General features: G+C 42.7%; 1 protein-coding gene across 7 annotated transcripts in view; it reads left to right on the top strand.

Annotated features, from left to right (window-relative positions):
- The window catches only part of LOC139409852 (eukaryotic translation initiation factor 3 subunit A-like), a 24,554-nt gene extending 6,802 nt beyond the window's left edge, over positions 1-17,752 (top strand). Inside the window, exons 5-23 of one of the 7 annotated variants that reach the window (XM_071155273.1) lie at positions 870-1,069; positions 1,950-2,158; positions 2,320-2,491; positions 2,772-2,876; positions 3,046-3,144; positions 3,606-3,722; positions 4,079-4,264; positions 4,594-4,941; positions 7,167-7,271; positions 7,414-7,527; positions 11,600-11,722; positions 11,973-12,126; positions 13,207-13,406; positions 13,846-13,934; positions 14,035-14,052; positions 14,198-14,619; positions 14,860-15,010; positions 15,197-15,384; positions 15,681-17,752. In XM_071155273.1, the coding sequence (XP_071011374.1) occupies positions 870-1,069; positions 1,950-2,158; positions 2,320-2,491; positions 2,772-2,876; positions 3,046-3,144; positions 3,606-3,722; positions 4,079-4,264; positions 4,594-4,941; positions 7,167-7,271; positions 7,414-7,527; positions 11,600-11,722; positions 11,973-12,126; positions 13,207-13,406; positions 13,846-13,934; positions 14,035-14,052; positions 14,198-14,619; positions 14,860-15,010; positions 15,197-15,384; positions 15,681-15,892 (3,212 nt within the window). In that variant the 3' untranslated portion in view covers positions 15,893-17,752. Of the gene's footprint in view, positions 1-869; positions 1,070-1,949; positions 2,159-2,319; positions 2,492-2,771; positions 2,877-3,045; positions 3,145-3,605; positions 3,723-4,078; positions 4,265-4,593; positions 4,942-7,166; positions 7,272-7,413; positions 7,528-11,599; positions 11,723-11,972; positions 12,127-13,206; positions 13,407-13,845; positions 13,935-14,034; positions 14,053-14,197; positions 14,620-14,838; positions 15,023-15,196; positions 15,385-15,680 lie in introns of all 7 variants that reach the window. The other 6 variants (XM_071155265.1, XM_071155250.1, XM_071155244.1 and 3 more) reach the window with 6 other exon arrangements.

The raw sequence follows: 17,752 nt of genomic DNA, 5'->3' as shown, positions 1-17,752 counted from the left end.
TTTGAAGGCTAACCGCAAAGTTCACGATTGTTGCTAATCCTTATTGTGGCTAGCTTCACATAAATGGGTCCGACCACCATTAATCAAATAAGAAGTGTCTTATAAATTAGGGTTATTTTAGATGATGACACCTAGCTATATAGTTAGCTAACTATAGCTACTGAAACAGATTATGTTGTGTTATTTGACACGTCAAAAGTGTTATTTGACGTGTATCTTTTTTGAGATGCAAAGACCCAAACGGCATTCCATAGAAATCCTGGTTTAGAATGAAACGACTGAACAAATAAACAAATAAACAGCACAGCAAGTAAGTGAAAGAAATAGGATTTCATTATGCTTTACTGGTAATGGGGACATACATAAATGCCAACAAAATAACTTTTTGGTCAGTGTGTGTGTGTGTGTGTGACCTTTATTTAACTAGGCAAGTCAGTTAAAAGCAAATTCTTATTTTCAATGACGGCCCGGGTGACGCTGGGCCAATTGTGCGTTGCCATATGGGACTCCCAATCACGGTCGGATGTGATACAGCCTGGATTCGAACCAGGGACTGTAGTGATGCCTCTTGCACTGAGATGCAGTGCCTTAACACACACACAGACGCAGCGGTCTTAACTATTTAAATGTACCAGAATGCTTAAAAGGCAGCAAAATGTTTTAATATTGGTTATCTGTATAGTTTTTTGTGGGGCAAATAAAATATTGGATATTGGTATCGGACAAAAATGTAATATCAGTGCATCACAACTTATTATGGTTCATAATTAAAGCTAAAGTCAACAACTGTCAGTGTTCTAAACGTTGATGTAAATGAAACGATATGTATATTGCTCTGCATCCTAACCATATCCTGATGTGCTCCACAGCTTTCAAGTTCTGCCTTCAGTACACCCGTAAGGCAGAGTTCCGGAAGCTGTGCGACAATCTACGCATGCATCTGGGTCAGATCCAGCGCCACCACAACCAGAGTACGGCCATCAACCTGAACAACCCTGAGAGCCAGTCTATGCACCTGGAGACACGCCTGGTGCAGCTGGACAGTGCCATCGCCATGGAGCTCTGGCAGGTATGATGTCATACATGCAGGGATGGAAATTGAGCTCGCCTGCTCGCCTGAGGCAAGTGTTTTTCAGAGAGCGAGGGAAACTCATTTTAAGGTGTTTTATAAACCGCTGTGGTTTGCACATGTATTAAAATTCTCTACAACAACAAATCCACCTTAAAAGTAAATTTACTGCTCTGGGGTGGGCGGGCAAGCTAGCTGCGGGCTTCTTAGCTGGTGTCTGGCGAATGCTCATGTTGACGTAGCTAGCTACAGTGTAGTTGATTGGCATGCGAGTTGACCATTAGCCTCGATCCTCTGTCTTCGCGGCGGCGGGTCAAAAGATACACACACAAGCTTAGTTTGGTTGCCAAGGGAACATTGTTGCGTTTGACAGCTGTGTGTGAATAGTTGTCGTCGGTAGCTAGCAACAAAGAAAATACATATATCTTTTTTTTTGCAAACGTAACACCCCCAACACCAAAAAAAAACTACAACTGACAAACAAATAGTAGTTACAACATCATTTAAACATTGTGAAATGTTCCGGGAACGAGAGGTTTTCCAATATGTTTTTATGCCTGACTCTGACTTATCTAATTTCCAATTTAAAAGCAAATACATAGGTCTATATCTTCTGGGCGCTCACCTCGCATATATGACTATATAAACTGGGCTAGTACCATCTTAGCTAGTCTACTAGCCCGGCTGGCCAGTGCCCAAAAGCCTTGAGTTCCATCACTGCATATATAATTAGCTTGCAGTATTGTAACGGTTGCATCTGGGAGAAGAATACTTCATCGTCCATTTTCTTTTTTCAATAAGCCCTTTTTTATCTAAATTTTATTATGAACATTGATTTTATGTGTTATGAATGGTGAAATTAGATTTTTGATTTTTACAGGAAGCTTTCAAGGCTGTGGAAGACATCCATGGTCTCTTTGCCCTTTCCAAGAAGCCCCCCAAGCCTCAACTTATGGCCAACTACTACAACAAGGTGTCCACTGTGTTTTGGAAGTCTGGGAACGCCCTGTTCCACGCCTGCACCCTCCACCGCCTCTACCACCTCTCCAGGGAGATGCGCAAGAACCTCACCCAGGAGGAGATGCAGAGGTATGCTAGCCCAGTCCTTACCAGTCTCTGCTCTGCTGGAATATGTGGCACGTAGAAATATAATTACTAGAACGGTCATTCGCAAGTCAATGTTTGATAGGTAGATCCGAGGTTGCAGGTCAGGCAGGTGCTTACGGCTCTCTTTTCTCTCTCTTCCTCAGGATGTCCACAAGGGTCCTCCTTGCCACCCTGTCCATTCCAATCACCCCGGAGCGCACGGACATCGCCCGCCTGTTGGACATGGATGGCATCATCGTGGAGAAACACAGAAGGCTGGCCACACTACTGGGCCTGCAGTCCCCACCGACCCGCCAGAGCCTCATCAATGACATGGTATATACATACGTGCATGGAACAGTATAGAAATAACTATGGTGATTTCTGTTTGTGAGCAGGCTGGGTATAAGAGGCAGGTGACCGAATGTCCGATATGTCAGACAATGTTAGGAGTTTGTATTTTAGTGCTAGACTTGTTTTAGTCTTGTGAACAACACGTACAGATATGTTTGTTTACTACATAATTGAAAATGAAAACAAACACGTTAACCAACTGCTGTTGCTTTTGTCGGGGGTTGTTTACTGAGTGCTATGTGTGTGTTATGTTTACCTTCAGGTGAGGTTCAATTTGCTGCAGTACATTGTACCTGAGGTGAAGGAGCTGTACAATTGGCTGGAGATGGACTTCCACCCACTAAAGCTGAGCGGAAGAGTAGCAAAGGTAACATTTGAATTCAGATTCAGAAAAGCTATAGTGCCGCGACATTGGGCAATATGACTTGCAACCGTACAAAAAAAACAATACACAATGTACAATGCATACACACAATTCCTCTAAAAACGACAGCTATTTGTTACACGGCTGATTAATTTACCCTTCTTCCTGTTAGGTGTTGAACTGGGTGAGAGACCAGTCGGAGAAAGAGGCGGACCTCCAGCAGTACGTTCCCCACCTGCAGAGTAACACCATCCTCCGGCTGCTGCAGCAGGTGACTTATTGCTCATTTGTCTTAGGCCCTTTATACTTGATGGTCTGTTAATCTCACTCGTAGTTAAACGTCACGAAAATGTGTCAAACAATAACTAATCAAATAAAATGTAATTGAACTTTGTTATTAACCATGTCTGTTGTCCTTGTTGTAACTCTATAGTGCAGGGACGGGCACCAGGAGGCCCGCGAGACGATTAAACTTCTACATACTTTCTATGTATTTTAAATTAACTGCTCTTTTTCCAGCCCACAAATTGGTTTTGACTAACAAAAAGGTCCCCCAAAAAAAAGCAGTCCTAATATGGCCTTCGAGCCTCAAGATGTTGCCCATCCCCGCTATAGTGTGTAATGCATGTTGTCACTGTAACAAAATGCTTTGTAACACATGTCATGTATTGTATGTAAGTTGTGGTCCTATGAGCTAATCACTGAACACGGTTTATTCTATTGGGATATTAGGTGGCGCAAATTTATCAGAGCATTGAGTTCAGCCGTCTGGCCTCCCTGGTTCCATTTGTGGATGCCTTCCAGTTGGAGCGCTCCATTGTGGATGCTGCCCGACACTGCGATCTGCAGGTAGAGTACTGGACATGGATTTTGCCTGAAACAATGAGATTCTCTGTGCAAAATCATACAATGTGGACTTTTCAACTTAATCCGTTTTTGTGTTTTCATACCGATACACTTTGAATTCAATCAGTATTTCCACAACTAAAAGATGAACACTTCTGTTTATATTACACAGAATGGTCACAGGAGGTTGGTGGCACCTTAGTTGGGGAGAACGGGCATGTGTTAATGACTGCCGAGGAATTGTATCAAATACATCAAACACATCGTTTCCAGGTGTTATTATCATGAGCCGTTCTCCCCTCGGCAGCCTGCAGTGAGAATGGTACACGTGAAAAACATTTTTAAAACGTCTGTTCTAGGTTCGAATTGACCACACCACTCGAAACCTGAGCTTTGGTTCAGACCTGAACTACTCAACCAAAGAGGACTCTCCTGTGGGGCCGTTCCTGCAGAACATGCCCTCGGCGCAGATCCGGAACCAGCTGACAGCCATGTCGTCCTCCTTGGCCAAGGCGATCCAGGTCATAAAGCCTGCATCCATGCTGGTGAGCACAGCCCCCTGTCGAGATAGCATTTGGATATGGATTGCAAGCCCTAAAAACGTCAAGTCGACAATGTCGCTGTCCTCCCTGATCTATTATCAAGACTTGCTTTTCTATCATCCCCGATGCACATTCCATAAATGATTCTATGGTATTTAGGGCCAATATTGTATGTATTGTTCCATGCATATACATACAAACACAGCACCAATTCACATTGATACCGCATGAAACCCCCATTCATGCACAATCTCTATTGTTCCATTTCATTCTCGCTCAAACAAACCTGTCCCTGTCTCTCACTCTTCTACCCTCTTGTCTGCCATTTCCAGCAAGAGCGTGAGGAGCAAAGCCATCTGGCCATCACTGCCTACCTGAAGAATGGCCGCAAGGAGCACCAGCGCATCCTAGCCCGCCGGCAGACCATCGAGGAGCGCAAGGAGCGCCTAGAGAACCTCAACATCCAGCGGGAGAAGGAGGAGTTGGAACAACGCGAGGCGGAGCTGCAGAAGGTGCGCAAAGCGGAAGAGGAGCGCCTGCGCCAGGAGGCCAAGGAACGCGAGAAGGAGCGCATCATGCAGGAGCACGAGCAGATCAAGAAGAAGACGGTGCGCGAGCGGCTGGAGCAGATCAAGAAGACAGAGCTGGGAGCCAAGGCATTCAAATACTTCGATATAGAGGTAAACTACACATAAGCTCAAATAAGCTGTACATTATGCCACTGATCAAACATATTAACCCTAGTGATCCTATTAAAGCTGCAATATGTAACTTTTTGATTGACTGGACCAAATTCACATAGAAATGTGCGTTATAGATCTGTAATTTTCATTGAAAGAAAGTCTAAGAATCGGTAGATCTGTTCTATGTGTGCTCTGCTTCCATTAAGTTTCATTTTTGTGTCTTTTACTTTTGGTTTTGTACATCAGCTAAAAGCACAATATTTTGGGTTATGGAAAATATATTTCACAGCGGTATAGATGGTACAATGATTCTCGACTCTACTTGCTTTTTTTGTCATATAAACAGAAATTAGGTAAACTATTAGAATTTCAGCAACTAGGAAATGGAGGAGAGATTTCTGCATAGTGCATCTTTGGATTACTAGAGGGGCTATGTTTTAAACCCTCGAAGGTCTTAAATGGGGTGACAATGGCAGCCATATTGGTCAGGGAGATATCCAAACCAGTCTAATTGGAATGAAGGGCAGTAGAGGTATAATCCAGATTTTACTTATGCAGGAAAATAAAAGTAAGGCATGTTATGTAATAGAGTTGTCAACCTTAAACATTGTCATATAGTTATAAATACCCTGAGTGTACATAACATTAAGGACAACTGTTCTTTCCATGACACAGACTGACCAGGTGAAAGCTAGGATCCCTTATTGATGTCACTTTGTTATATCCACTATAATCAGTGTAGATGAAGGGAAGGAGACAGGTTAAAGAAGGATTTTGAAGCCTTGACATAGATTATGACATGGATTGTGTGTTGACATGGATTTTGACATGGATTGTGTGTATGCCATTGAGAGGATGAAAGGGCAAGACAAAAGATTGAAGTGCCTTTGAACAGGGTACGGTAGCAGGTGCCAGGCGCAATGGTTTGTGTCATGAACAGCAACGCTGCTGGGTTTTTAACTGTCCGCAGTTTCCCGTGTGTATTGAGAATGGTCCACCACCCAAAAGACATCCATCCAACTTGACACAACAGTGGGAAGCCATGGAGTCAACATTGGCCAGCATCCCTGTGGAACGCTTTCGACATCTTGTAGAGTCCATGCCCTGATGAATTGAGACTATTCTGAGGGGGAAAGGGGGGGTGTGCAACTCAATATTAGGAAGGTACAATACTGCTTTTATACCGATTTTCTGTTTAAATAGCCTCTGTATGTAACCGATCATAAATGTCTCAGATTTAGTTTTCTTGGAAAGCTGTGAGTGCTATTATGCAGAAAAAAAATATAAATGCAGCATGCAACAATTTCAAAGATTCTACAGTTCATATAAGGAAATCAGTCAATTGAAATAAATTCCTTAGGCCCAAATCTGCATCCATGCTAGTGAGCACAGCCCCCCATGACTGGGAAGACAAATATGCATCTGTTGGTCACAGATACCTTTAAGAAAAAAAGTATGGATCAGAAAACCAGTCCGTATCTGGTGTGACCACCATTTGCCTCTCCTTCGCATAGAGTTGATGAGGCTGTTGATTGTGGCCTGTGGAATGTTGTCTCACTCATCTTCAATGGCTGTGCGAAGTTGCTGGATATTGGCAGGAACTGGAACACGTTGATCCAGAGCAACCCAAAATGCTCACTAACACAGGTGTAAACAAATTTGTGTGCAATATTTGAGCGAAACAAGCTTGTGCATATGGAACATTTCTGGAATCTTTTATTTCAGCTCATGAAACATGGGACCAACACTTTACATGTTGCGTTTATATTTTTGTTTAGTGTATATGATACCATTTACAGCTAGTCTAAATCCTATCATGTTGACATAATTGTTTGAATGGAATGTTGGCTTATTGGCAGTTAATTTGACAAATTAATGGAATCAGTCCTCTCAAGCTGGCTTGCTATCTAACAAACATACAGTGCAGGTAAATTCTTCAAATTAATTAGTTTACATTATATAAACACATCTGGAAAACCATCGTTGCCCAACTCCATGACCAAGATGGCTGACCTTTATGCCATCATAAGAAGGTTACTGTTCATTCTAGTATTCTAATTCTATGTCAATGATGTTAAGACAAAGTTTTTTCCCAATGGGTCATATACTTGTATCAGTACCATAAGTGTAAACCTGGAATGTAGATACAATCTAGAATGGGTTTTGGAAAATAATTGTGGATGTACAATGATGAAATTTACTCTTAACCACCCTCTGTACAGAACCTTGAGGACCTGGACCCTGACTTCATCATGTCCAAGCAGGTAGAGCAGCTGGAGAAGGAGAAGCGAGAACTTCAAGACCGCCTGAAGAACCAGGAGAAAAAGGTGAAGACAGAATTTTCAGCAAATTAGGCAATTCCATGTTTTCTGTCTTGCCTGTTACACAAACAGGTGATACATAAAGACCTCTACTAGGGGGTGAAATGACTCACTCAACATTGTTTCATGTGTGGACTGGTCCTTGCAGATTGACTACTTTGAGCGTGCCAAACGTCTGGAGGAGATCCCGTTGATCAAGAAGGCCTATGAGGAGCAGCGTGTCAAAGACATGGAGTTATGGGAGCTCCAAGAGGAGGAGAGGGTATGGCAATATATTTCTTCAGTGTCTGTGCCTTTGTAAATCCTAAGCCATCTAGGGCTGTCCCCGACCCCCCCCCCAAAAAAATAATCTTGGTCGAACTGGAGTTATCTGTTCTTAAAACGTGTATTTTTCCATTTACTGACACATCTTATGTGTTTTAATCAAATCGACTATATTCACTGAGCTTGTCTGATGCTTTAATCACACTCTTTTATTCAATAATTAAGACACACAAATGACTAGAGGGAGTCCGACCAGCAATTGATTTGATTGTGCTTGGCCGGGCTCAGACTTGCTGCGCTGTGTTTATTAAAAAAAAAAAAGGCCGCGAATGACCGTTTTGACTAGCACCCGTTGTCTTTCTCTCCTCCCTGCTGCAGCGACCACCACAGAACATCAACAGTGTTTATCGCGCTCTCCGTGTTGCTGAGCCTGCAACATAATTACAGCCATTTCTGACTGAGAAGTTATCGAAATGTAGGAAAAACATTCGCTATTCCCTCAACCCTTGCTGTCTTTACATGACACATGAATGAATCACATGCATGTGACCAAATACTTATTCACATGGGACTAATATTACTAGAGAATGTTGGTTTATGTAATTATTACTCTAGAATGCCCGCTATTCCGGAGGATGATTCGGACGGGATACGTTTTTTCCAAACTGCCCCCTGTAATTATGATTATTTGTTATGTAAATCGACAATTATGACTGAAGCTTGGAGGTTTTTATTCTAGGCGTAAAGATAAGGCCACACTGATAACTCGAGCTTGCTTCCGAAGTTTCTAAACCACATCAAACTGTCTTTGGTATAGTGTCGCCATAACATTTGAATTGAGGAAGTGTGGTCATAATCATTAGGATATTTTAGCGATCCGCAGTACGTCCTAAATGCCCCCCCAGCCTTCAGGTATGAGCTAAACAGTGCAATTACACTTGAGATGTGTTTTAAGGCTACGGGTGAGAAAGTTAACTTATCATTTCCAAGCATTTAGGTCAGTTGTATGCTGCTTTGTGATCTATTAACAGCAAGGGTTGCATTAACTTCTTGATGCACCCATCCCGTTACCGGGATCATTTTCGTCAACATCCGCTAAATTGCAGAGCGCCAAATTCAAATTACATCACAAAAAATATTTAATTTTCATGAAATCACAAGTGCAATACAGCAAAACACAGCTTAGCTTGTTGTTAATCCACCTGGTGTGTCAGATTTCAAAAAAGCTTTTCGGCAAAAGCATTACCAAACGTTTATGTAAGGACATCTCTCTCAGTAGACAAAATATTACAAACAACTAGCAGCCAAGTAGATTGGTCACGAAAGTCAGAAAAGCAATAAAATGACTTGCTTACCTTTGATGACCTTCGGATGTTTGCACTCACGAGACTCCCAGTTACACAATAAATGTTCCTTTTGTTCCATGGATTATTTTTATATACAAAATACCTCCATATGGTTGCCGCGTTATGTTCAGAAATACACAGGCTCGAGCGGTCAAGACCGGGCAGACGAAAATTCCAAATAGTATCCGTAAAGTTCGTAGAAACATGTCAAACGTTTTTTATAATCAATCCTCAGGTTGTTTTTACAATAAATAATCGATCATATTTCAACCGGACCGTAGCTTTTTCAATAGGAGAGAGAGAGAAAATGTCTGCTCCAAGCTGTTGCGCATGCAAAACTCTGCTGGCACCCAGCCATCCACTTGAAGCGATGTGATCGTTCTCGCTAATTTTTCAGAATAAAAGCCTGAAACTTTGTCTAAAGACTGTTCACACCATGTGGAAGCCATAGAGAAAGGATATCCCTTTAAATGGATGGAAGGCATGCAATGGAACAGAGAGGTTTCAGGAAAAACAGCACTTCCTGGTTGGATTTTCCTCCGGTTTTCGCCTGCAATATCAGTTCTGTTATACTCACAGACAATATTTTGACAGGTTTGGAAACGTTAGAGTGTTTTCTATCATAATCTGACAATTATATGCATATTCTGGGCCTGAGAAATAGGCCATTTCATTTGAGTACATTTTTCATCCAAACATCAAAATACTGCCCCCTACACTCAACAGGTTAAATAGCCTCAAAATGTTTTACTGATGCATTTGGCAATATTCAATTCCTATGCACAAAACATATAAACAAAATCATTCACTGTGAAAGTTGATGGGCTACATGTAGACCATTCAAATATAGCTTATGCACATTTATCGAATCAGTTATTGTTTTCTTGTTTAAACCGCGAGCAACGTCTGTCAAACTCAGGCATTTCTCCCAAAACACAGGGATGTTGATTAGCACGGGACTAGTATTATCAAAGGCTATTCCGCCTGGAATGACTGACATGGCAGATTTGGACGGGACAAAAATTACAGATGTGATGTTTTGTGCTTGTGTACATAATTACATTACCCAACCTCCCCCAGTAAAACTAATCCCGTCCAAATAGGGCACAATAGGGCCTGACCTATAGCGTATCATAATCAAATTGGTTATAACAAACTCAGAACACCATAACACATGTAAGAGCAAAATGAATGCAGAGGACCTGACAAATAAACTTGAAACGGGGGAATGCTTACTGGTTGCTCAGGAGGTAAAGGGAAAGTCAGATGTGTGGAATAAATTTAGCTAATTGTGGAAAATATTGGAGATCAAGAAAAATAAGATAAGGAGCAAGCGCTGTGTGAATATTATTTGTGCCAAACAGGTGCTGTATAGATTACAATATAATTTCTCTGACCGTTTGGAACAATGTTAACAAAACTAAATAAATTATAAGCGTACCAGAGAGTCTGTTGTAACGTTTTTTTGCTAAGCCTTTATTACAGCAAAGACTAAAAACAGTTGCATTCATTCATGAATGCAATTTCCGAAATGGAACGATTTATTTATTGTTTAAGCTAACTATTCAAGGCTCACTTAGTTAAAAAAAAAATGCTTGATTACATTTCAAATCATGAATGACTCCTATGCTTTGTGATGACATAAATTACTTATGACTTATTGATTGCTGCAGAAGCCTATATAAGCATTGAAATATAGGCTAACGTAAGTTACGGTATTAAGACTAAACTGGATACATTCTTAGGCCTGCAGCTCAATGGTGGTTACACAAGGCTGCTATACTAAACCTACTGATGATAATGACATTACTTATGATCATAATAGTAATAACAATAAGAAGTAGATGAAGAAAAAGGAGCGTTATTATTATAAATATAATATTTCTGACAATTTGGAGCAGTGTAAACCACAAATTATAAATAATACCAGTGTACATTTTTTTTTAATATATTTTTTTAAATGATGAAATTGTTTACTTGAAATGTCGTTGCGTGACGTTTTTGGCTTATGGAATCAGTAGGCTATTAAACAAACAAACAGGCAACGAAAGCAGGATCTGTATAATTTCTGTAGATATATTGATGATTCATAAAGCCAGGCACCTTTAACAGTTAGGCTGTTGATCATAGACCTAATTAAGTTGGTTTTCTCTCTTCACTTTTCGTAGACAAGAAGGCAATGGCAAGTTTTCTCATCTCCTCATTCTGCTGCTGCTGCATTGTTCTCAATACCAATATGCTGGTTAACTTTGCTATTATGCACATAGCAACATGGTCAAGGAAAAGGGCGTCAATTCAACAGCCCACTGATGTATTTCTGAACCGTGGACAGTGACCACTATCCAACGCCGGAGGGCGCATTTTGTTATAAAATAATCATATTTTTATTAGTGTTGCACCATTGTTCTTATGTAATGTAACCATATACAATTTCAGTATCACATGTCTTAGACTGATGGACTGTGCCATCCCCATGGCCTCCACAATGGATCAGTCATCTCAGACAGGTGCGAATCAATTTCTTTTAGCAACTGCTCGACTAAAGAAATCTCGGTCGACCGACAGACTATCAATCAAATCGACCAGTCGACTAAATCGTGTCAGCCCTAAAGCCATCATAGATGGGATGCATGAACTGAGCGCTCTAGTGATGTCAGGCTGACTAGTCCATGTTTTTTGTGTATTTAAAAAAATCTATTATGGTCCATGTGTTTTGTGTTGTAGATCAGCAACATGAAGGTGGAGCGTGAGAAGGCCTTGGAGCACAAACAGAGGATGTCCAGAATGATGCAGGACAAGGAGAACTTTGTGGGCAAAATAACCGATGCTCGCAGCTTCATCTACGAGGTAAACGCCATTTGAACGTGCATGAAACCACAGATTCTATACGCCCATTGGCAATGACATTAAAGAGCTATTATCAATCGCTACTAAGAAAGCAGGAATAACCAAACAAAAGTAATACCAGTGTCAAGGGTGTTCCACCACCAGTTATTTTGCCGGTGTTCTTTTTCATCATATTCAGAATACACCTCAGTAAGAATATTATGAGTTGAATGCGTATGGCCTAAAGTGTCTTTGCTCTTTACCTTCCAAGGAAAAACTGAAACAGTTCCAGGAGCGCCTGGTGGAGGAGAGGACGAAGCGTCGAGAGGAGAGGAAGATCCACCGCAAGGAGGACCGTCGCAACACCTTCTACCGCAATAAGGAGGAGGAGGCCCAGCGCATCCACGAGGAGCAGCTCAAGAAAGGTACCTCAGAGTTACCGCTCAGGTCCAGAGATGACTAGATATATAGAATGACTGTCAAATTAACGTAGATCTAGTCCTCTGAGTTTCTCTTAAAGGGTGGAATACAGGGCAATCTACCAGCGAGTCTGATTTTTTTTACCAGCCAAAATATAATTTTTACGCTAAAATCACACCAACAAAACACAAAATTAACAGATGAGAATGTTTTGTAATGTTTCTAACACAAATGTATTACTAGTAAGAAGTAATGTGGTATATTGTTTAATTTTTTACTTTTAACCAAAATATCACAGATGATGCAAAAATGTTTACCAGCCACTTGAAGGATGGGAGGTTACCGTGGTAACATGACTCATCATGTTTGCCTGTGAGATTGAGTCTGACTAGTAGAAGCGTTATCTTTTCCCTAGCAGTTTAAACTAAAATTTTGAAAAACAACCTAGCTTGTGAACAAAACACTGTAAATATCCAGAAACAGAAGGACAAAGTAGGCTTTCGTATCAAGTAAATTAGACCCACTTTTATGCCTGTGTGCAACGCTTCTAAAAATGATTCTTTCACTCAGCTCTTCACGTGCACACAGCCCCAAGCTTGGCGGTGTTGCATCACAAGGTGGAATAGGCTATATAGGATTCGTAGTTCTTTGACTTTGTGCGATTAATTTTCCAGCTATGGAACAAAACAGCGGAAATACTTTGAAAACAGCTACTGCAGAATTTATTTTACTATAAATGTGATCATATTTGACTATTTTTAGTCACAGATGCGAGTAAAACATTCTCACTGTGTAGCCCTGACCTGCCACCAACATGGCTGGTGAAATAGACGTCTTACCCTCCAATGTCAAAATATGCCCGCATTTTGCAGGTGTTAGTTTTAGGCCTTGGTGGAATAGTTTAATTGATGTCAATTGAAGATGTGTGCAAAAACTTGAGTTATGCGCACAGATTTAGGTAGGTTAGATTTTGGGTCCAGTGTGGTTTTTGGTTGGAGTTTGTTTGTCTAGGTGTCCAATGTGACGCTTGCCCCATAAGTCTTCAGTGGTCCTGTGTTCTACGTATTATCCATGTGTTGTTGCAGAGCGCGAGGAGCGTGAGCGCATCGAGCAGGAGGCGCGCGAGGCAGAGGAGGCAGTGTACCAGGAGCGCCTTGCCAAACTGGAGGAGCAGGAGAGGAAGCAGCGCGCCCGGCAGCAGGAGATTGAGGAGCGCGAGCGCCGCAGGGAGGAGGAGATGAGGGCCCCTGCTAGGTCTGAGGAGAAACCCAGAGGAGAAGCCAAGGTAGCCTACTACACATCTCCTCCCAGAGCACTTTCCCACAGCCTCACTTTGCCTGTTGAGTCAAAGATGACTCACTTTTAAAGGGGTGTTAAGATCAATATCTAATATTAATACATGGGTTTTATGTTGTGCTTTTAATGGACCCAAAGTCACTTAAAAGTTTTGTTTGCTCAGTGATGATTCTCTTCCATTGATCGCTCAAAGAGCGACATGAAATGAAATGCACTTCTATTTCACCGGCGATCTGAGAGCGACAAGCACAGGCACTTTGGGTGTAGAATGCGAAATGAATGTAGTCCTTCACCCTGTCGACTTAGTACCCTGTTAACTTGAAAATGAGCTTAGATAAAGGTATATTGAGTAGGATAAAATGATCATAATTATGTTGTAAAGGTAATGAAACCCGTCACTCAGTGTTGGACACTCTTTTCCTCTCCAGGACTGGGGCGCTGAGAAGGAGGAGGGAGGAGGAGGATGGAGGAGGCGCACCGAGGTTGAATCAGAGAGGCGTCGCCCCGTGCCTGATAAGTGAGTGTGGTTTCATTCAGAATGTACTTTTGAAGCTCTTCATCTGGTTAAAAATCATTTTGTGTTCACTGATCAAAAACTGGTCTATTATTCTCTACAGTGTCACCGTACAGGCTAAGTGAGTGGGATTTCATTCAGATTGCAAATTTTAAGTATTTTACCTGGTTTAAAATACTTTGTATGTTTGTGTTCACTGGTTAAAGTGACATGTCTGTCTCATATCTGTCTTATAACTGTGCTGTACGTTCGCTCTGTCTCTCTAGGGACTGGAGAGCCGAGGGCCGCGAGGATGTCGGCGAGGACAGAGACCGAGAGCCACCCTTCAGGAGAGGAGGAGACGGCCCTCGCCGTGGCGGAGACGATGACCGTGGACCCCCACGCAGGGGCTTCGGGGATGACGACCGCCCCCTGCGCAGAGGCATGGATGAGGACCGTCCACCAAGGAGAACCTTTGGGGATGATGACCGTGGTCCCAGAAGGGGAGGGGACGAGGACCGCGGTCCCCGCAGAGGCTTCGATGATGGCCCCAGGCGTGGTTTTGATGACGGCCCCCGCAGAGGCATGGATGAGTCCAGGGGCCCCAGACGCGGGGCTGATGATGACACCTGGGGCCCCAGGAGAGGAGGAGATGACGAGAGGGGAGGGCCCCGTGACGACAAGCCATGGAAGCCTGCTGTCCGACCCGGTATGGGTGCGTTTTTCATTTAATCTGTTCCAAATATGGATCATTGAATTAATGTGGTTGCATGTTTGTCTTGTGTAGTAAGTGTGTTGTTGTTGAAAGCGCCCTTATACTTGTTCTCCTGTAATTCTGTTAATTATTTATTGAACTTCCAATAGTAAATGTTTGTGTAGTGGCAACTGTTGCCAGTTCTTTTCACACGTTGTGCTGGATCATGGGCAGTTGCTCTGGTGTCTGCTTCAGGTGGTGGCTGGCGTGAGAGGGAAAAGGCCCGCGAGGAGAGCTGGGGTCCACCCCGCGAAGGTGGTGGCCGCAAGGAGGACGAAGAGGGCGAGAGGGAGGAGAGAGAGGAAAAACAGGAGAGCGAACGCTTCCCAGAGCGCCGCCCACCCAGGTCAGACACACAGTATGTGGACTACAAACGGCACTGCTGTGATAATGGAGGCTCATATACCATATGATCAGGAGTGGCCCAAAACGGGTGGATGGTTTCACTGATATTGTGAAAATAAAGTAGCATATGTGTGTTATGGCGAGGTGTAGGTTTTTTTGTGGAGTAATGGGGGACCTCTGTTTTCAGGGAGGAGGGTAGTGGAGGTGGTGGTGCCTGGAGAAGGCCAGGTGCTGATGAGGCGCCAAAGAAAAGCTGGAGAGACTCTGTTCGTCAGGAAGAGCCTGCCCGCGAGGACCGCCCTCCTATCCGTCGAGAGCGACCTGATCGCAGAGATGACCGTGACCGCCCCCCACCCAGCAGAGAGCCTGAAGAAGGTAAGATGAGCTCAGTCCTCTGCAGACACGTTTAAAGTTTTGCTATAAAGCTTTCATTTTAAACCATTTAGCCAGCAGGTGTCCCCACTTGCTCTGTATTTATTGCAAGCGTCAACCGGTATCAAGCATCAACCTGTTAATGCAGCAATACTATCATTCATTGCCTATACCATGAAAATCAAGACCACTGTAACCCCTGTCCTGTGGTGGTATTTCCAGTCTGGAGGAGATATTTTTAAACAACGCTTAAGAGTTAAGATGCCATCCCCTAACAAGACGGGGTTCTGTGCACACAGGAGGCAGCTCCTGGCGCCGTGCAGGTGACGACAAGCGTGAGGAGCGTAAAGAGGAACGTCCGACTCCTCCCAGACCCAGAGAGGGCGAGCGTGAAGAGGACGGAGAGAAGAGCTCCTGGCGCTCCGAGAAAGACAAAGAGAACGCTGGTCGCCCTAAGAAGACCACCGACGAGACCGACGATGACGGCTGGACCACTGTGGCCCGCCGCTGAGTCCACCCTTTCTCAAAGCATCTGCTTCAAAATGGCCCCGCAATGGCTAATGTACCCCTTATTGTCGCCTGCCTCCTAGTGGTTTAACCTTTTCATAAGCTGATGAAAACTTTGGCATAGCAAAGCTGTTTTATTGTTAAATCAAATGTGTCATCTCATCAACAACTATCTCTATTGCCATTGAATATGTATTTTGTTAAAGTTGCTTCATAACCTAAAAAGTAGTTGATTCCCATTTTGATGTGCATTTTTAAGAGTATCTACACTGAGCGAAAATATAAACGCAACATGTAAAGTGTTGGTCCCATGTTTCATGAGCTGAAATAAAAAATCCCACACATTTTCCATATACACAAAAGGTTTATTTCTCTCAAATACATCCCTCTTAGTGAGCATTTATTCTTTGCAAAAATAACCTATCCACCTGACAGGTGTAGCATATCAAGAAGCTGATTAAACAGGATGATCATTACATAGGTGCACCTTGTCCTCGGGACAAAGGCCACTTTTAAAATGTGCACACAACACAATGCCACCGATATCTCAAGTTTTGAAGGAGCGTGCAATTGGCGTGCTGACTGCAGGAATGTCCAACAGAGCTGTTGCCAGAGAATTGAATGTTAATTTCTCTACTGTAAGCTGCATCCAACGTCGTTTTAGAGAATTTGGCAGTACGTCCAACCAGCCCCACAACCACAGACTGCGTGCAACCACGCCAGCCTAGGACCTCCACTTCCGGCTTCTTCACCAGTGGGATCGTCTGAGGAGGAGGAACTAACTCTGATTGGCTGGGCCTGGCTCCCCTGTGGGCGGGCCTATGCCTTCCCAGGCCCACCCATGTCTGCTCCCCTGCCCATGCATGTGAAATCCATAGATTAGGGCCTAATGAATTTATTTAAATTAACTGATTTCCTTATATGAACTGTAACTCAGTTAAAATCTTTGAAATTGTTGATGTTGCGTTTATATTTTGTTCAGTTTTTGTTTGTCTATTCTGGATCCGTAGATAAACCATTTGTCTGTGATTAATGGGAGCTGAACTAGAGCGGTGTTTGTAAAACGAGGGCCGGGCCAGGTCTTTTATACAAAAACCTCTAGAGTCAGAATGGTTCAAGCTACAAACTATTTAAAAGCAATCTTTGAAAAGCTGAGACTTTCACAAACTTGCACGTGACATGTTTTGATCTATGATGCTCACAAGCTACACAAGAGTCGTTAGAAGGTAAGGCTCTTCTACATAGATCATAGGAAATCCCAGGACATAGTGTCTATAATACTGTAATAAGCTCACATAGTTATTTTTTCTTTTTTTTAACCTTTACTTAACTAGGCAAGTCAGTTAAGAACAAATTGTTTACAATGATGGCCTACTAAAAGGCCTCATGTGGGGATGGGGGCTTGGATTAAAAATATAAATATAGGACAAAACACACATGACAAGAGAGACACCACAACACTAATTAAAGAGGGACCTATGACAACAACATGGTAGCAACACAACATGGCAGCAGCACAACATGGTAGCAGCACAAAACATGGTACAAACATTATTGGGCACAAACAACAGCACAGAGGGCAAGAAGGTAGACAACAATACATCACACGAAGCAGCCACAACTGTCAGTAAGACAGTTGATTGAGTCTTTGCATGAAGAGATGGAGATAAAACTGTCCAGTTTAGTTGCTGTCACAAACTCCACACAGTTGTCACTGACTAGTTAGATATTAATTTCCCAGTGAGCAAATCCTTTCTGTACTTAACAGCATTCATATGACTTCATTTTTATCAGGCTTTTGCTTTGGCAGACCTTGTTTTTTAATTGGCATTTGTCAATAAAAGTCATGAATGCAACTATCAAA

This window comes from Oncorhynchus clarkii, chromosome 1 (assembly GCF_045791955.1).
Source record: "Oncorhynchus clarkii lewisi isolate Uvic-CL-2024 chromosome 1, UVic_Ocla_1.0, whole genome shotgun sequence".
NCBI classification, from domain to species: domain Eukaryota; kingdom Metazoa; phylum Chordata; class Actinopteri; order Salmoniformes; family Salmonidae; genus Oncorhynchus; species Oncorhynchus clarkii.
Note: the sequence above shows the minus strand (reverse complement) of the source record. Positions and strands in the feature narration are given on the sequence as shown.